Source organism: Prunus mume, linkage group LG5, assembly GCF_029339155.1.
Source record: "Prunus mume cultivar Tortuosa linkage group LG5, ASM2933915v1, whole genome shotgun sequence".
Taxonomy (NCBI): domain Eukaryota; kingdom Viridiplantae; phylum Streptophyta; class Magnoliopsida; order Rosales; family Rosaceae; genus Prunus; species Prunus mume.
The window spans coordinates 3,918,274-3,935,541 of NC_142702.1; the positions used below are offsets into that span (position 1 = coordinate 3,918,274).

A 17,268-nucleotide genomic window follows, 5' to 3' on the forward strand; every position below is an offset into this window, starting at 1 on the left:
ACATAAGAATGGACTTTTGAGGAGTAAAATTATGTCATTATCCTTGTAAATACAACTGAAAATCTTGTAATCTATGAGAAAACTTGTAAACTTTCTTCTTTTATACTTGTGATCTTGAAATTTAATCCTAACAATGTACTATAAAATCCATGGCCATGTTAGGAAAAGAATCTAAATTTATAATACTTTATGGATGTCTATAAAAGTACAGCCATGTAACATAGAGTTCAACAATTAATATAGTTCTTATTTTAGAAATTGATTTCAACCAATTACATAGACAAAACTCAAGGTGAAAAAAATTTGATGGATAAAGACTTTCAAGCTCTCAAATAAATGTTGTTGCGCATTCACGAATTCTATGAAACAAAAGAAACAAAAAATTAAAACTATCAACCTCAATTGTTTTTTAAAAACTAGGATAAAATACGGAGGAATTAACCACAATTAGCTATCATAATTCATATAAATAAAACCAGCAACTCATAATGAACTTGAGTAAAGCTACAATGAGGTGACATATCGAAATCAGAAGGAAAAAAAAAGTCTAAAACGGTTCTCATAAAAAATATAAAAAAAGTCTAAAACTGTAACTTTATATGTATAAAAGTAAAAAAAAATGTCATTACGAAATTCATAAGCATGTCATCGTGAGTCAAATAGAATAAACTCAATTGAAAAATAACATGTTAAATGATTTGCCAAATGCCAAACAAGAAATGCATAATTGCACGACCCTTATGCAACTGCATTGTTTCTCTCTTAACCTTCACATGTTGCTATCTTGAGAATTCCCAAATACTAGAGAAGGAAGCCTTAACCTTTACCTGCTATAGTAGGTTATGTTTCAGTTTGTTTAGAAATCAATTATCATGTGCTCTATTAAAGACAAAAGGCGCATTTATGCGCTTGGTGCACCCTAGTTGCCTTCACAATGATAGCAAAAGACGCACTACAAGGCACATACCACTCCTTGCATGTCACATTCAAGTATCAATCATTGCACCACAGCCTCAACCACAGTTATCATCTCATCTCTTGTCTTCTTTCAATTTTTTACTTCCCAAAAAAAATTACAAGGAAAAACAATTAATGGAAATGACAAAAAATTAGCATGTTTACTTACAAGTAATGGAAATGATAAGAAAGTGAACTATTTTCATTCCTGAGTTTCATGCATTTACTTACACATGAGAAATCATTTAATACGCGAATTTCACTTACAAATCCTTAATCAAATACTCAAAGGAATGGAAATCGGATCCCTCCTAGTTGATTTGATTCATATTCCTTATTTATCCTATTCCATTTTTTCTTATTCTGATTACTTATAAGTAAACATGTCATGGGTCTTTCTAAAAATATTAAATGGGAGCCACCACCTCCAACTTTAAAGTTAGTTTTGATGGCCAACGTGGTCTAACTTAGTGAAAAAGGTCTGACTTGCAGACCAGTGGTCACATATTGAATCACCTTAATGTCTTGGTAAGGGTCGGCTCAAAGATTTTAGGGGCCCTGTACAAAATTAGTAATATGACCTCCTAGAAAAAAGTCTTGAACAAAAATAGATAAAAAGAATTGAGCATATATATCGATAACAAATTTAAAATTACTCATCGTGTAACTTACTGTTTTTGGATCTTGCTTACAAGGTTATGGTACCCTCATATCCCAAAATTGTAAAATCGGCCCTTAATCTTGTAAATCCTCATTTTACTAGAATAATGACCCAATTTACATCCTCATGGTCTGGAGTTACCAATTCCTTGTAATGTGGATCTATATTCTTGTAAATGGGGATTTACAACATTATGGATTAAATGAACCCTAATGTTGTAATCCTGGTTCAAAAACTTGTAAATCTCTACCCAAATCTTGTAACTTATAAGTCTTGGGATCCTCTTACAATGTTATGGTACTCTCATATCCAAACTATTGTAATACTGGTCCTTAGTCTTGTAAACACCACCCCATTTTATATCCTTAAGGTCCACATTTACCAATTCCTTGTAATGTTGATCTATGTCCTTATAAAATAGGGATTTACACGGGAAGCTAGGGGGTTAGTAACTTTCTTCTCCTTCATTGCCCCATTTAGTATTTTATTATGTAACAATACATATATAAAAAATTTAGTATTTTAGTTGAAATATTATATGTAAATACTATATTTATGAGTGGATATTCTTATTAAACAATTTTTTTATGGATGGGAAAAGGGAAACTCAGATAACAAGGATATGAACCAAAAATTAGAGGAGGATCATAAGAGATAAGAGAAATTTTTTTGGGAACATGAATATGAGGATGAGAATGTATTAAATTATTTGTTACTCATTTCCTTTGTCAGGTTGGATCATTTCATTTTATAAAAATTAAAATGCATGTGTTAGTAAATTACCAAAGCACTCCCTAAACACAACTCACATGGCATAACATGACGGGTGACTAAGAACATACAAAGTCTTCACAACCATCTGGTCCCTCTCTCTTGTCATATAAGACTGAGTCACCTCTCATAGCCTTTCGTGGAGATTTCTTAGAACAATTATTCCTTCTTTGCATCCAAACCTAAAAATCCAAGGCCTCTGATCTCCCTAATTCATATATCTCTTTTTCTCTCCTTAATTCATATGACTGTCAAAATGCAAAACAAGCCTTGTTTACTTCTTTTCTTAGTTCTCCTTCTTTCTTGCTTCATAGCTCAAATCCTTGGGAACAAGCAATCACAAGCACTTGCTCAACTTTACAAGTCCAAGTTGAAGGAAGGCGCGGGCATCGACACGAGCCAATTCGAGGCAATTCTTCACTCCAATGGAGCCAAAATTCATCCTCAGGAGGGGTTGAAGGAGAAGGACAGGATTGATAGCTTGCCTGGACAACCCCATGTGAATTTCTCTCAGTATGGTGGGTATGTTACAGTGGATAAAGAAGCAGGTCGTGCACTCTTTTACTATTTTGCTGAAGCAGAGAAGGCTAAGGATTCCTCACCTCTTCTTCTATGGCTCAATGGAGGTAAATTACTTTACTATACTCTTGCAATGTAGTCAACGTCACCAGCTCAATGATGCTGGTATAATTTGTCACTGCTAGGAAAATTATGTGTGGTTGATTGTGATTTCCTCTTTGTCCGTGCATGCATTCTTTCCTTTAATTCTATTGTTTTTAGTTTTTTGGGTATTTAAAGGGATGAAAATACATCCCATTAAAATGCGAACAAAATAAATGAATCTCTGTTAATTGTAATTTACGCTAGGATTTGCATCCAGCAATCGCTGACAATGATTCATGCACGACGGACAAACTTCCCTCCTTTCATTTTTTCTTTCACAATAATTAATTACCATTACTCATTATTTTAAATTTGTCCTTGTTAGAAACATTTCAACTTTCATTCACATTCCCCAGGTGGCTTCCTGCCGCCCTCTTTAATTTGAGGAATGGCTGGGATAACAAATCCCAGAATTCACTCTTGTGGATGATATCCCGGCCCTCAAGCTGTAGCTGTATATTTTTCACCAGGGAAATATACAAAGATTTAAAATTCAACGTTGAGAAAGTTCTTGGTTGATAATATGCAGCTCAATTATTTATCATTAATATTGTTAGGACCAATTTTTGGTATATTGGCAATTTTGGTATATTGGCAATTTCCTGTTACAAAAACATAGAGTAGGTCTTTGAGTGTAACCTACAGTTTTCAAGTGACATTCTGCTATCCTGGATCAGTGTGGCTCAGAGACAATGCCAAGGTATGTTTTGCATCCATGCATTCATATTTTCATATTTGCTTGATCATCAAAAGTGGCTGTAAGATGTACATGATTGATATATGATTTCAGTCTTATATAATCCAGTGCCAGACATCAATGAGTTTTTAACGATGGTTTTATATTCTTTAGCAAAAGGGCTCTTTTGTCTTTACGGCTGGGTTTTTAATTAAGTGGCTTTATTTGTTTTAAAGAAATAATTTATTTGTTAAAAACCCATTTTTGCTAAAAGCCTTTTTTGGTCTCTGACCTAGTTTTAAGCGTGTAATAAAAGAAAGGAACTTAGCTTTTTTGTTTAGGGTCTGCAACATTGAAAAAGGGAGAAGAACGACAAAATATTTGTAGAGAGGTTTTTGAGAGTTCATATTGAAAACTCATGTGGTTGTTCCTTGTTAGCCTCCATGAGTGATTAAATAATCATCTTTTCATATATGTGTGAGTTCATGAGCATTATGCATGTTGGTGATCAACAATCGTGCCTTGAGGTGTGAGCAGCCGAGACTAGAGTTGTGCCATCTCTTGTTGCGAAGGAAGACAAGATCGCTGGTTGGGTTGAGTAGCAAAGGCGAGTAGGCAAATCTGCCTTGTGAGCGTTAGTCTTGTGAGTTGAGACTTGTAAGACCTTTTTGTATTCTTTCTCATAGTGATTTGTTCTCCGGCATAGTGCCCGCAGTTGTTTTCCTCATCTTGAGGTTTTTTACTGCGTCAACATATCGTGTGTCCCCTGTGCAATTGTTTGCGTTTTTATTTGAGTTTATTCTGCTGCGTATTCTGGAATTTTTTGCTTTAGGATTGTTACAGTATTTCAATCCTGTCGTGGTGTTTGAATATTAAGAAACAGATCGTTGGCCATTCTAGGGAATTTCAATTGGCATCAGAGCGGGTCACTAGACGTGCTTAGTGAGATTGTTGGGCTGTGCTAGAATGGATCGTGCATGTGGGTCTGTGACTCATCCTCCGTTTCTTGATGAGAATACTAACTATGGGGCTTGGAAAGCTAAGATGAAATCTTTTCTGTGGGCTCAAGGTACAAAGGTGTGGACAACTATTGAGAATGGTTGGGAACCTCCAACAAAGGAAATTAAAGGGCGTGGAAAAGAGGTTGAAGGTGAAGGCCAGTCGACAACAAAGGTTGTAATTAAGCAAAATACAGAGTGGACCGATGAAGAAAACGATATGAGTGCCTACAATCAAAAAGGTCTTAACTCCATCTTCACTGCGGTATCAGCTGAAAAATTTGAGTTTATATGTCATTGCAAAACCTCAAAGGAGGCTTGGGATATTCTGGAAATTACTCATGAAGGAAATGCCACTGTCAGAGAATCCAAACTTCAACAACGATGACTAAGTTTGAAAATATGAAGATGCTGGAAACTGAAAAATTTGCTGAATTTTACGCTAGATTGAGTGTGGTGGTGAATGCTTGCAGCAACCTTGGTGATGCAATTCCTGAACACAGAATAGTGAAAAAGATTTTGAGATCTCTGCCTATGATGTATCACGCCAAGAAGACAGCGATTGAAGAGTGTAAGAATTTGAACACTTATAAACTTACTGAGTTAATTGGTTCTCTTACCACTTATGAGATGGAATTTCCAGAAATAAAGAAAAGTAAGGGCATTGCTCTAAATACAGTGAAAGAAGATGGGAGTGACAGTGTGTCAGAAGACAAAATGGATTATGCTTTGCTTACAAAACAATTTCGTAAGTTTTTTGAAATCTAAGAATTCAAGGTCTGGTGAACAAAGAGGAAATTCAGGTTCAAGTACAAGAGGGAGTCGCCCTCGTGAGTTTACTTCTGACAAGTTATCACATACAACCAGAACTATGGAGAGAAAGGGCTCTAAAGATTCATTGAAGTGCTTTGAATGTGGTGGATATGGACACTTTGCCTCTGAATGCGCAAATAATTTGAGGAAGCAAAATAGTGGGAAAAATAAAGTAATGGCAGCAACTTGGAGTGATAGTGAGTCTGATAATGATTCAAATTCAGAAAATGAAGATCAAGTTGTTGCTTTCTCTGGGAGAATTCATGCGCAAAAAGATGAGAACTCTGATGTTGAAGAACCTGAGATAGAAGTGGTGATGAAGCAATTCAATAGTCTCTATGATTCCTCTGAAAAACTGAAGAAGAAAAATGTAGAGCTTGCTGATCAAGTGGCTTTTCTACAAGACGAACTAACCAGGACTGAAGCTGCCTTTCAATCCCAGCTGAAAACAGAAGAAAATCTGCGTGGGTCTTTGCTTGAAAAAATTCAGATGCTCCAAGACAAGTACCAGCTGCAGAAAGATATGAATGTTTCTCTTACTTTCGAAAGGGACCATGTTAGTGCTGAATTAAAATTAGCAACGGAAAAAATATTTGGTATGACCATTGGTGCAGAGAAGATTGACAGGATGCTAAGTCTGGGAAAAAGGGCTGGTGATACGAGAGGTTTGGGTTTTGAAAGTGAAAAGTCTAAGCAAGAGGTCAAAGCTGTGAAATTCATCAAAGAATTCTCTTCTACTGAAGCGAAGGTTAGCCCAAAGAAATTTATACCAATCTGTCATTTTTGTGGAGTTTTTGGTCATATACGGCCTAGATGCAATGTGCTTAGAAAGGAGAAGAGGTCAGCTTACTACTATTCTCCAAGAAATTTTAATCCATCTCAAAGAACCAAACTAGTGTGGAAAAAAAAAGAGGAAAAGTGCTTGGTGACTTTAATGGCCTTATCTGCTAGAAAATCTGATACATGGTATTTCGATAGTGGTTGTTCAAGACATATGTCCGGTGATAAATGTTGGTTTACAAATCTGAATACAGAGTGTGTGGAAGGCTCTGTGACATTTGGAGATGGAAGTAAAGGTAAAATTTTAGGGAAAGGAGATGTTGAGACACTTGGCTTACCATTCTTGAAAAATGTCATGTTGGTGGAAAATTTACAGGCAAATTTGATAAGCATCAGTCAACTTTGTGATGATGGTAGCAGCGTGTGGTTTGATAAAGATCAATGTTATGTTGCTGATTTTCAAGGAAAGAAGGTTATGAGTGGCATGAGATCCAAAGATAATTGCTATTGTATTCAGGTGAATGAGAACAAAAGTCTTGTGTGCAATCGCGCTACTGATGACGTGATGGAATTGTGGCATAGAAGACTTGGTCATATCAACTTTCGTGATCTCTTGAAGCTGTCCAAGAATGAGTGTGTCAGAGGTCTGCCAAAGCTGAGTGGTAAGTCTGCAGGAGTGTGTGGTGCGTGCCAATTAGGTAAGCAAGTCAAGAGTGCTCACAAAAGCATATCCTACATATCAACATCCCAACCATTAGATTTGCTGCATATGGATTTAGTTGGTCCCATTCAGACTGAGAGCATAGGTGGAAAGAAGTATATGTTGGTGTTGGTGGATGACTTTACTCGGTTTACTTGGGTTGATTTTCTTCGTGAAAAATCTGATGCATTTAAGAGTTTTCGTGGCCTATGCAACAAAATTCAGATCGAGAAAAATCGTCACATGTTATTGTCATGAGACTTCGAACAGACCATGGAACAGAGTTTGAAAATATAAGCTTTGCTGAATATTGTGAAGAGAAAGGAATAAAGCACGAATTTTCAGCACCTATTACACCTCAACATAATGGGGTGGTTGAGAGGAAGAATCGCACCTTGCTTGAAATGGGACGTGTGATCTTGACAAGTGCTAAGATAGCGAAGAAATTTTGGGCAGAAGCTATTAGCACAGCATGTTATACAGCAAATCGTGTATATCTTAGACCGGGCACAACTTCAACTCCTTATGAGCTTTGGAAAGGGAGAAAACCTAACATAAAGCACATGAGGGTTTTTGGGAGCGTCTGCTATATTTATAGAGATAGAGAAAACCTAGCAAAGTTTGATACAAGAAGTGATGCTGGCATCTTTTTGGGTTATTCTCTCACTAGCAGGGCTTATAGGGTGTTTAACAAGAGGACATGTACGGTAATGGAATCAATTAATGTTGTTGTCAATGATACTGATATGTCATTTGGTTCTTGTGCAGATGATGATGAGGATATTATTCCAGCAGCTCATAGGCAAGAAGAAAAGGACAAGGTGGCTAACATTAATGATGAAGTGCATGCAGATGAAGATATGTTTTCACCTCCTCTTAGACCTGGTGCTCGGCAAGTCCAAAAGGACCACACACCATCTGATATTATTGGAGATTTAAATGATCAAAGAAAGACAAGAAGCCAAGTCGTTGCGGAGGTAACTCATCTATGCTATGTTTCCAAATTGGAACCAAAAAATTCAAAAGAAGCACTTCTTGATTGTGATTGGATCATGGCGATGCAAGAGGAGTTAGACCAGTTCACTAGAAATGATGTGTGGTACTTGGTTCCACGTCCCAAGGACTTGAATGTGATAGGTACAAAATGGGTTTTCAGGAACAAAACTGATGAAAATGGTGTTATTACAAGAAATAAAGCAAGGTTGGTTGCACAGGGATATTCCCAGGTTGAAGGGTTGGATTTTGATGAAACTTTCGCTCCCGTGGCAAGGCTTGAATCAGTTAGATTGCTTTTAGCTATAGCTTGTCATATGAGGTTCAAACTACACCAGATGGATGTGAAAAGTGCGTTTCTAAATGGGGTTTTACAGGAGGAGGTATATGTAGAACAACCTGTAGGATTCAAAGATCCTTACAATCCTGATCATGTATATCGTCTTAGAAAAGCTCTCTATGGGCTGAAGCAAGCTCCTAGGGCTTGGTATGATCGGTTGTCATCCCATTTGCTGAATAAAGGGTATGTCAGAGGAGCTGTTGACAAAACTCTGTTTGTCAAAAAGACCAACAAGGACTTGATTGTTGCTCAGGTTTATGTCGACGATATTGTTTTTGGGTCTACATCTGAATTTCTTGTAAAAGAATTTACTGAAGTTATGAGCAGCGAATTTGAGATGAGTATGTGTGGGGAGCTGAGCTATTTCCTAGGCCTGCAAGTCAAGCAACAAGATCATGGTATCTTCATTTCTCAAACCAAGTATGCAAAAGACTTGGTCAAAAAGTTTGGTATGAGTTCTGCCAAACCAACAAGGAATCCCATGGCTACACACAACAAAATTGATGCTGACCCTTCTGGAAAATGTGTAGAACAAACACTTTACAGAAGCATGATTGGAAGCCTCTTATATTTAACAGCCAGTCGACGACATATCATTCAGTGTTGGTGTGTGCGCTCGCTTTCAGGCAAATCCAAAGGAGTCTCACTTGAATGCAGTCAAGAGAATCATCAGATATGTAAGTGGTACTCCAACTTTAGGTGTATATTATTCATTTGACTCAAATTCTGAAATTGCAGGTTACACCGATGCCGATTGGGCTGGAAACATTGATGATAGGAAGAGCACATCTGGAGGGTGCTTTTATGTAGGTAATAATCTTGTGTCTTGGCATAGCAAAAAGCAAGCTTGTGTTTCCTTGTCTACAGCCGAAGCGGAATACATTGCTGCTGGAAGTTGTTGCACACAACTACTATGGATGAAGCAAATGATGAGTGATTACGGCATTCATCAAGGTACTTCAACTCTTTTTTGTGATAATCTGAGTGCAATAAATATTTCCAAAAATCCGGTTCAACACTCACGAACAAAACACATAGATATTAGGCATCATTTTATTCGTGAATTGGTGGAAGAAAAGGTGGTAAGTCTTGAGTTTGTTTGCACAGAAAAACAATTGGCTGATTTGTTTACAAAACCATTAGACACTGTTCGTTTTGAAGCTCTCAGGAAGTCTCTTGGTATTTGTTCCATTGAATGAACTCCCTCTAATTTTTTTTTTTTTGCATTCACATTTCATTGTTGTATGCCCATGTCGATTAGGTCTCTTAGTTTCTGTTATTATTTTTTTCCTTCGGTTTTATTTTTTGTAGCCTTGTAGTATATCATTGCATTGCCTTTTCAATCCCATTGTCATAAGCTTGTATTTCTTTGAACTAAGATTGGGTTTTCTAGTCTGAGTACGGGACTAACTGTGAGACACATGCTCTTAGTTGGGAAATATTTTTCTATGTTAGTCTCTGGACATTAATCCTTGCTTGGCATTTTCACAGCATTTCCTTGGTTCTTGCACATGCACACCAATATGAGCTATGAATGCCTTTGTTGCAAGATTTCACTTTAAACGACAATGATAGATATCTTTGGAGCTTGACTCAGGTTATCCCAAAGTAGCCGGACCTCTTACCTAACCAGTGTCGAGGGTCGCGTCGAATACGGGATGGCTTGGTCCATATTTATTTTCAAAAAAAAAAAAAAAAAAAAAAAGTGTCACAACTTTGAAGCCTTTTGACTCGAGTTGCTAAGCCCATGGAGTATCCTTGATATACTTAGTGCCCTAAAGTCCTCTGGCTTGGGAGCATCTGGCCTAAGACTTATTACAAGTCACTAGAAAGCTTAATAAAGTTGTGGACGTGCTCCATAAAAAAAAATATATATATATATATATACAGCACAATTGTGAATCTGTTGAATACCACTTGTATGCATTGTCATTCTATCTCTCTATTGGTTCACTTTTCACACCAAGGCCCCCTGTGCACTTTTGCTAGCCTTGATTATATGGTGTTGCCTGACATGCAGAGATATTTCACAACACTTGATGTTGTGGGTTCTCATTGTTACTCTTCAATTTTGACTTGCTATCTCCTTACAGCTTTGCTTAGAAATCTCGTGTGTGACACTGGTTTGAAAAAAAAAAAATTTCATCTTGTGTGCCTTCTTGCTCCTTCGTCATTACATGTATCTTTTCATACATTCATGGGAGATTTCATAATTTGGAACTTTTGCCTACATTGTTCTTCCTGGGAGTGGTTGTTTGATGTGCAAGTGGTTATTTCTTTGAGGGGGAGTTTGCCATTACCTATCCAAAAAAGGGGGAGTAAACATTCTGAGTTTTATTTTGACATATTGTCTTTTCAACCATACATGCTTTTCACTGGTTATTTTTTGGTTTAGTGGTGCAGAATTCAGGTTACCTTTTCTATTGCAAGTGGTTATGTTTGAGGAATTCTTTTCACTCACTTGTACTTGGTTTAGGGGGAGATTGTTAGGACCAATTTTTGTAACTAGAGTTTTTGTATAGGAAATGCCAAAGGGGGAGATTGTTAGGACCAATTTTTGTAACTAGAGTTTTTGTATAGGAAATGCCAAAGGGGGAGATTGTTAGGACCAATTTTTGGTATATTGGCAATTTTGGTATATTGGCAATTTCCTGTTACAAAAACATAGAGTAGGTCTTTGAGTGTAACCTACAGTTTTCAAGTGACATTCTGCTATCCTGGATCAGTGTGGCTCAGAGACAATGCCAAGGTATGTTTTGCATCCATGCATTCATATTTTCATATTTGCTTGATCATCAAAAGTGGCTGTAAGATGTACATGATTGATATATGATTTCAGTCTTATATAATCCAGTGCCAGACATCAATGAGTTTTTAACGATGGTTTTATATTCTTTAGCGAAAGGGCTCTTTGTCTTTACTGGTTTTTAATTAAGTGGCTTTATTTGTTTTAAAGAAATAATTTATTTGTTAAAAAGCCCATTTTTGCTAAAAGCCTTTTTTGGTCTCTGACCTAGTTTTAAGCGTGTAATAAAAGAAAGGAACTTAGCTTTTTTGTTTAGGGTCTGCAACATTGAAAAAGGGAGAAGAACGACAAAATATTTGTAGAGAGGTTTTTGAGAGTTCATATTGAAAACTCATGTGGTTGTTCCTTGTTAGCCTCCATGAGTGATTAAATAATCATCTTTTCATATATGTGTGAGTTCATGAGCATTATGCATGTTGGTGATCAACAATCGTGCCTTGAGGTGTGAGCAGCCGAGACTAGAGTTGTGCCATCTCTTGTTGACGAAGGAAGACAAGATCGCTGGTTGGGTTGAGTAGAAGGCGAGTAGGCAATCTGCCTTGTGAGCGTTAGTCTTGTGAGTTGAGACTTGTAAGACCTTTTTGTATTCTTTCTCATAGTGATTTGTTCTCCGGCATAGTGCCCGCAGTTGTTTTCCTCATCTTGAGGTTTTTTACTGCGTCAACATATCGTGTGTCCCCTGTGCAATTGTTTATGCGTTTTTATTTGAGTTTATTCTGCTGCGTATTCTGGAATTTTTTTGCTTACAGGATTGTTACAGTATTTCAATCCTGTCGTGGTGTTTGAATATTAAGAAACAGATCAGTTGGCCATTCTAGGGAATTTCAAATATAATGAATCTACTTTTTTTGGTAGAGAGAGAGTGTGAAGACTATAACTTCCAGTAACATTATCTATTAGTTTGATGACAATTTAATAATTATATTACCTGTATGTCTATAATTTAAACGTTGCAATGACTTAATGTCTTCACAGGACCTGGATGTTCTTCTCTTGCCTATGGAGCAATGCTAGAGCTTGGACCGTTCCGAATCCACAGCGATGGAAAAACACTTTACCAAAACAAATTTTCATGGAACTATGGTAAATCTAACACAATTAAAAGGGACTAAAGAATGATTTTCAATGCTTAAAGAAATTGATCTTCTTCTTTTTTTCTTTTTTTGTATTTTTTTCAGCTGCTAATGTTTTGTTCCTTGAGTCCCCTGCCGGGGTGGGATTTTCTTACTCAAATAAAACATCTGATTATGATGCCAACGGGGATAGAAGAACAGCTGCAGATAATTATGTGTTTTTGGTGAATTGGTTGGAGAGATTTCCAGAACACAAGGACAGAGAGTTCTATATTTCTGGTGAAAGCTATGCAGGGCATTATGTACCTCAACTTGCACACGCTATTCTTTACCATAATAAGAGGGCTAACAAGACAATTATCAACCTCAAGGGCATAATGGTAATTCTTTCCCTCTTTCTCTCTCTATTGTGAAGTAAAAATCTATTGCTAATAATAATTGGAATTTAGACTCTATTTGGTACTATGTTCTTGGATTCTTGGTAGTTAGTGTGTAATAACTGATTCTAAATTAATATTTAATTATTAGAGTATTCAAATAAAAGATAATTTTATCTCGAGAATATTTTAATGGGTTTAAAAGTTGACTTTTTATTTGTGAAAGAATTTGGGGATTGTAGTAGTATCGTTGCGTAGAGCACATCGAGATGAGTCCGTAAACACGTAGTATGCTCAAATTGGAATTATAACAAAGAAATTATAATATACGGAAGCTCAATGGCATAACCGTAAATATCTTTTGAAGTTATTTTTTTTAAGAGTGGAGAAATCATTACCCTTTTTTAAAACCCAGATTTTTTTTTTCTTTTCTCCCTCAATTCTCTCTCTCCCTCCCGTAGCCTTTCTCTCTCATGACCAAAGTAGCCACCGATCTTTGGCCGGTGACATCTCCTCCCTCCCGGCCACTTTTTGGCCATGGTCCAAGAACAAAAATTGCTCCATTCATTGCCCAGTCACGAGGTATAGGTCTTGACCAGCGGTTTAGAGGCTTTCCGGTCGTCGAAATTTCTTTGGGCACCACTCCCAGCTGACGCGTGTGGCTGCCTGTGGGCACTGCTTGGGTGACCCTTTGGTCCTAAAATAATCTTCATGTCGCCCCGAGCACGACGGTATGCTCGGATTTCAATTTGGTTATCGTTTGACTGTCGATCGGATATCTCATATTGAGCATTATCCTAGTTCGATATGCTCGGACAGTTAGATAGACTTCATTTTCAAGTATGTTGATCTAGGAATTTCTAGGATCGTGTGGGAATTCGTGAATCATGAATCAGAGTCCGAATGCTCCGATTCAATAATTCAAAATTTAGGATAAATGGTAACCGTCCGATAGTGCGATCTCAAGCGATCCGACTACTCGATCGAGATTAAACTTGCATAACGTGTTTTGTAGACTTGGTTTAACCTGTAGGAACTTTCAGATCGGAAATCGGAGGTCGTGGGCCCCGCGGGTCCATTGACCATTATGGGAAGTTTGATCCCTCGGATGACCAAGAGTCTTCCGAGGTGGTTTCATCCTTCAAGAAGTTCAAGAACGATATTATTAATGCTTGACTATTATGTGATTTATTTTGATTATATTTGGATTATGAGATTATGTTATAGTATTAGTGGCGGATTTTGATGGAGTCTCGCTTTGGTATTCTTGGGTGTTATTTTGGTATTCGAATGCAATATTGGAAGTTATGGGATCTCTAGGGGTTATTATTTATATATTTATTATTATTATGATTATTATTAAAGTATATGACTGAGTGATATTGGATTATTTAAATGTTTATGAGTTACTATGTAATCGCTTATACTTTCTAAGAATATTACATTATGTTTGATTGTGTAAAGTTGGGAATGGCTTATTAATCGGATTTTGGAGTGACTAGTAAATTAATTAAATATCTAAGTATATGTCTATATTTAACATATATACTCAGTGGTTTGAAAATGATGAATTATGGACACTAGTTCTCAACAGTATGTGGTGCAAATTCAAATGTAGTTGAGAACTGATTTTTGGAAAGTTGAGAAAAGATTTGAAAAATGGATTTGTGGAATAAGAGAAATTTTATGATGAGTTTCGGAGTATGGTTTTCAAACCCACCACAAGAGTACCTTAGCGCCTCAAACCCCCAACCCCAAAAAAAAATTGCCTTTGGAACAGTTTAGTCATTTATGATAATGCCCCACGAGTCTTAGGGATATCTGGATCATGAGGAAGGAGGAATGCGGCTCAAGTTGACTAAGTGTTGGCTCGAGTTGACTTTGTGTTTCTGAGGCCTGTGAGGATGTGTAGCTTATGTGACACATTGGAATTGACGGTATAATGTGGGAAATAAATATAAAATGATGGAATTTACGGAACATTATTGGAATTTACAGAATATTAGTGGAATTGACGGGTTATGAATAGGGGTACGCCTAGATGGATAGTATTTGAGTTTTGAGATATTTTAAACTAAAATTGATACTTTTATCTTGGTACTTATTGGTGAAGGTTTTAATATATGTTTTCCAACTTATGAGACAAGGATTGAGAGTTTTCTAAGTTTTAAGGATTTTATATAATTCACAATTTTTTTTTTTAAGTGATGAATTTGTTTTTAAATGTGAAAGAGGGAAACATGTTTTATTTAAATTATTAATATTGATGTTAAGGTTTCATGTGGTCAAATCTATTGTAATAATTTCCTTGTTTTCCTACTTATCTGTAATAAGTTTATTATATATATATATATATTTGTATATGCACGCATGGGATGAGTGGAAGATTTTTTTGAAATCAACAGCCCTTGCTTGAGTTTCAATGGATTGATTTGCAAATTTCATTGAAAAATAACAATTGATGAAGATATACAAGTGCAAATGTGAAAAGTGAAAGAATTATGTATGGCTTGATTCCTTAGTAAGGGTACGTAGGCAACCTAGAGTTACTAGTTGCAGCCACAAGATCAGTTGTTGAAAATTTGTTTAGTTAAGTTACATTGGAACTTGATAACATATTCATGTTGTTCTAAGAGTAGAGACCAGTTTCAAACAACAAAATGATTTATTTGGTATAAAGAGGTCTGAAACTATTTAAAGCTATTTGTCTAATGCATGCTAAACGTTTCTGGATATATGAATTGCTTTCTGTACACTTGTAAATTTTGGGAAACGAGCAATTTACAGGGGAGGTTCTGCCGAATTTTCGGTAGAAATCAAACTTTAAAATAATTTTGAGTCTTAGTTAGAAGAGCAATTTGGTCAAGTGTGCCCAGCACCTGCTAAGTGTCGGACATGCACAGATTCGACGCATGATTCCAAAGTGGAATTTGAATCGGGTCCTGTCATAGTGAAAGTTGTAATTGTAAAGGTCTTGGGAAAATGCTTTGCATTGGTCCCTCTAGCAAGTGGCTAAATGCCCACATTTGGTGGAGCAAAATACGTTCCTATTTGTCATCATATATCTTTTACTCTGTGTTTCTCATAAAATTTGCTTATTGTATGTTGTAATGAAAGCATCAAGTGGAATATGGTTGAGTATAAGTCCATAAATTGGGTAAAGAAACAAAAAAGTTCTGCATGTTGGGAGGTGTGTGTCGGGCTCGTACAATGTTGTGTAAGAAATCCACTATTGTTTATGGGTCTCTAGTTTCGTTCTCGTAATGAAACTCTCATTTTTTAATCTCAGAAGAATGGAAGATGTTCATTCACTGATTTTTAGAACACTAGAAATGAGGGTCATTTAATGTCTTTTTTTATTTATTCCCATGTTTGGTTTGTTTATTAAGAATAAAATAATGTTCTGTTTTCCCTTCTTTTTTTTTTTCACTTCAAATTGTCACCCTTCTTGGGTAAGTAAAAATTTACTTGGCGCATGATCCAGATTGGAAATGCAGTGATTAACTATGAAACTGATTCAAGAGGAATGTACGACTACTTAGCAAGCCACGCCCTCATTTCGGATCAAACTGCAAACAAAATCAACAAATATTGTGATTTTTCACCCAATGCCACAAAGCAGCCTAAGGAGTGCATTGATGCCGCTGATGCTGCAGCTAAGGATACCTATTACCACTACTACAAAAAAGGAAAAACACGACGGTAAATCACCGTCGTGTATTATGTTTTCAAATGGTCGTGGAATCCACCGACATCTTTTCCATAACCAAACCACGACGGTGAATAACCGTCGTTGTTAAAACAAAAACGTCATCAAAAATAAAACCGACGTCTTTGTGCTGCAAAAAGACATAAAAAAAGGGTCGAGGATGAGAATAGACGACCAACTCCAACAAAAAAACGTCGTTAAAAAGGAAACAGATGACATATATTAACAGAACATGGCCGCAAGATAAACATACAACGACGAGAACTTAAACTTGACGCCGTTAAACAAATATTTAACGACAAATATAAATACGACGTCTTTACAATAATAATAGACGACGTTATTGACACCTACTACGTCACAACATTTCCCACAACCGTCGTAAAATAAATTTTCCACTTCGATTTTTCTATGAATTATGACGTGGAAATAGATCTCAGGGTCATTACTTACGACGCATGTATTTACAGAGACGACGTTGAATTGATAAATAACGTCGGTTTCAAATAAATGAGAGCCGTATTACAGAATTTATACGTCATATTTTGAAAATAAACGACGTGGAAAAAATGATGGGGTCATTAATTACGACACAGTAATTTATAAGGACGACGTTGTCGTCTATATACAACGTCGGTACCATGAAAAAGACCGTCGTGTTTAATAATTTATACGTCTTCATTTAAAAAATTGACGTCGTCTAATGCATATATCTTAACGTCGACAAGTTTAATGGACTTCAAATACCGTCGTAAAATAAATTTTCCACTTCGATTTTTCTACGAATTATGACGTGGAAATAGATGTCAGGTTCATTAATTACGACGTATGTATTTACTGAGACGACGTTGAAATGAATAAACAACGTCGGTTCCAAATAAATGAGAGCCGTATTACAGAATTTATGCGTCATATTTTGAAAATAAACGACGTGGAAAAAATGATGGGGTC

The 17,268-nt window shown here is 36.4% G+C and overlaps 1 protein-coding gene and 1 pseudogene across 2 annotated transcripts; both read left to right on the plus strand.

Annotated features, from left to right (window-relative positions):
* The first annotated feature begins 2,437 nt into the window (after positions 1–2,437).
* LOC148916672 (putative serine carboxypeptidase-like 53) lies at positions 2,438–3,047 on the plus strand. The gene is made up of 2 exons (XM_089052255.1): positions 2,438–2,444; positions 2,704–3,047. Exons 1-2 carry the CDS (start codon positions 2,438–2,440, stop codon positions 3,045–3,047), a joined length of 351 nt encoding a protein of 116 aa, XP_088908381.1.
* A 5-nt stretch (positions 3,048–3,052) lies between these two features.
* On the plus strand, positions 3,053–16,314 carry LOC148916673 (serine carboxypeptidase-like 40 pseudogene; annotated as a pseudogene). Its single transcript, XR_016126966.1, has 4 exons — positions 3,053–4,371; positions 12,134–12,241; positions 12,337–12,611; positions 16,093–16,314. The product of XR_016126966.1 is annotated as a serine carboxypeptidase-like 40 pseudogene (transcript).
* Positions 16,315–17,268: the final 954 nt, after the last annotated feature.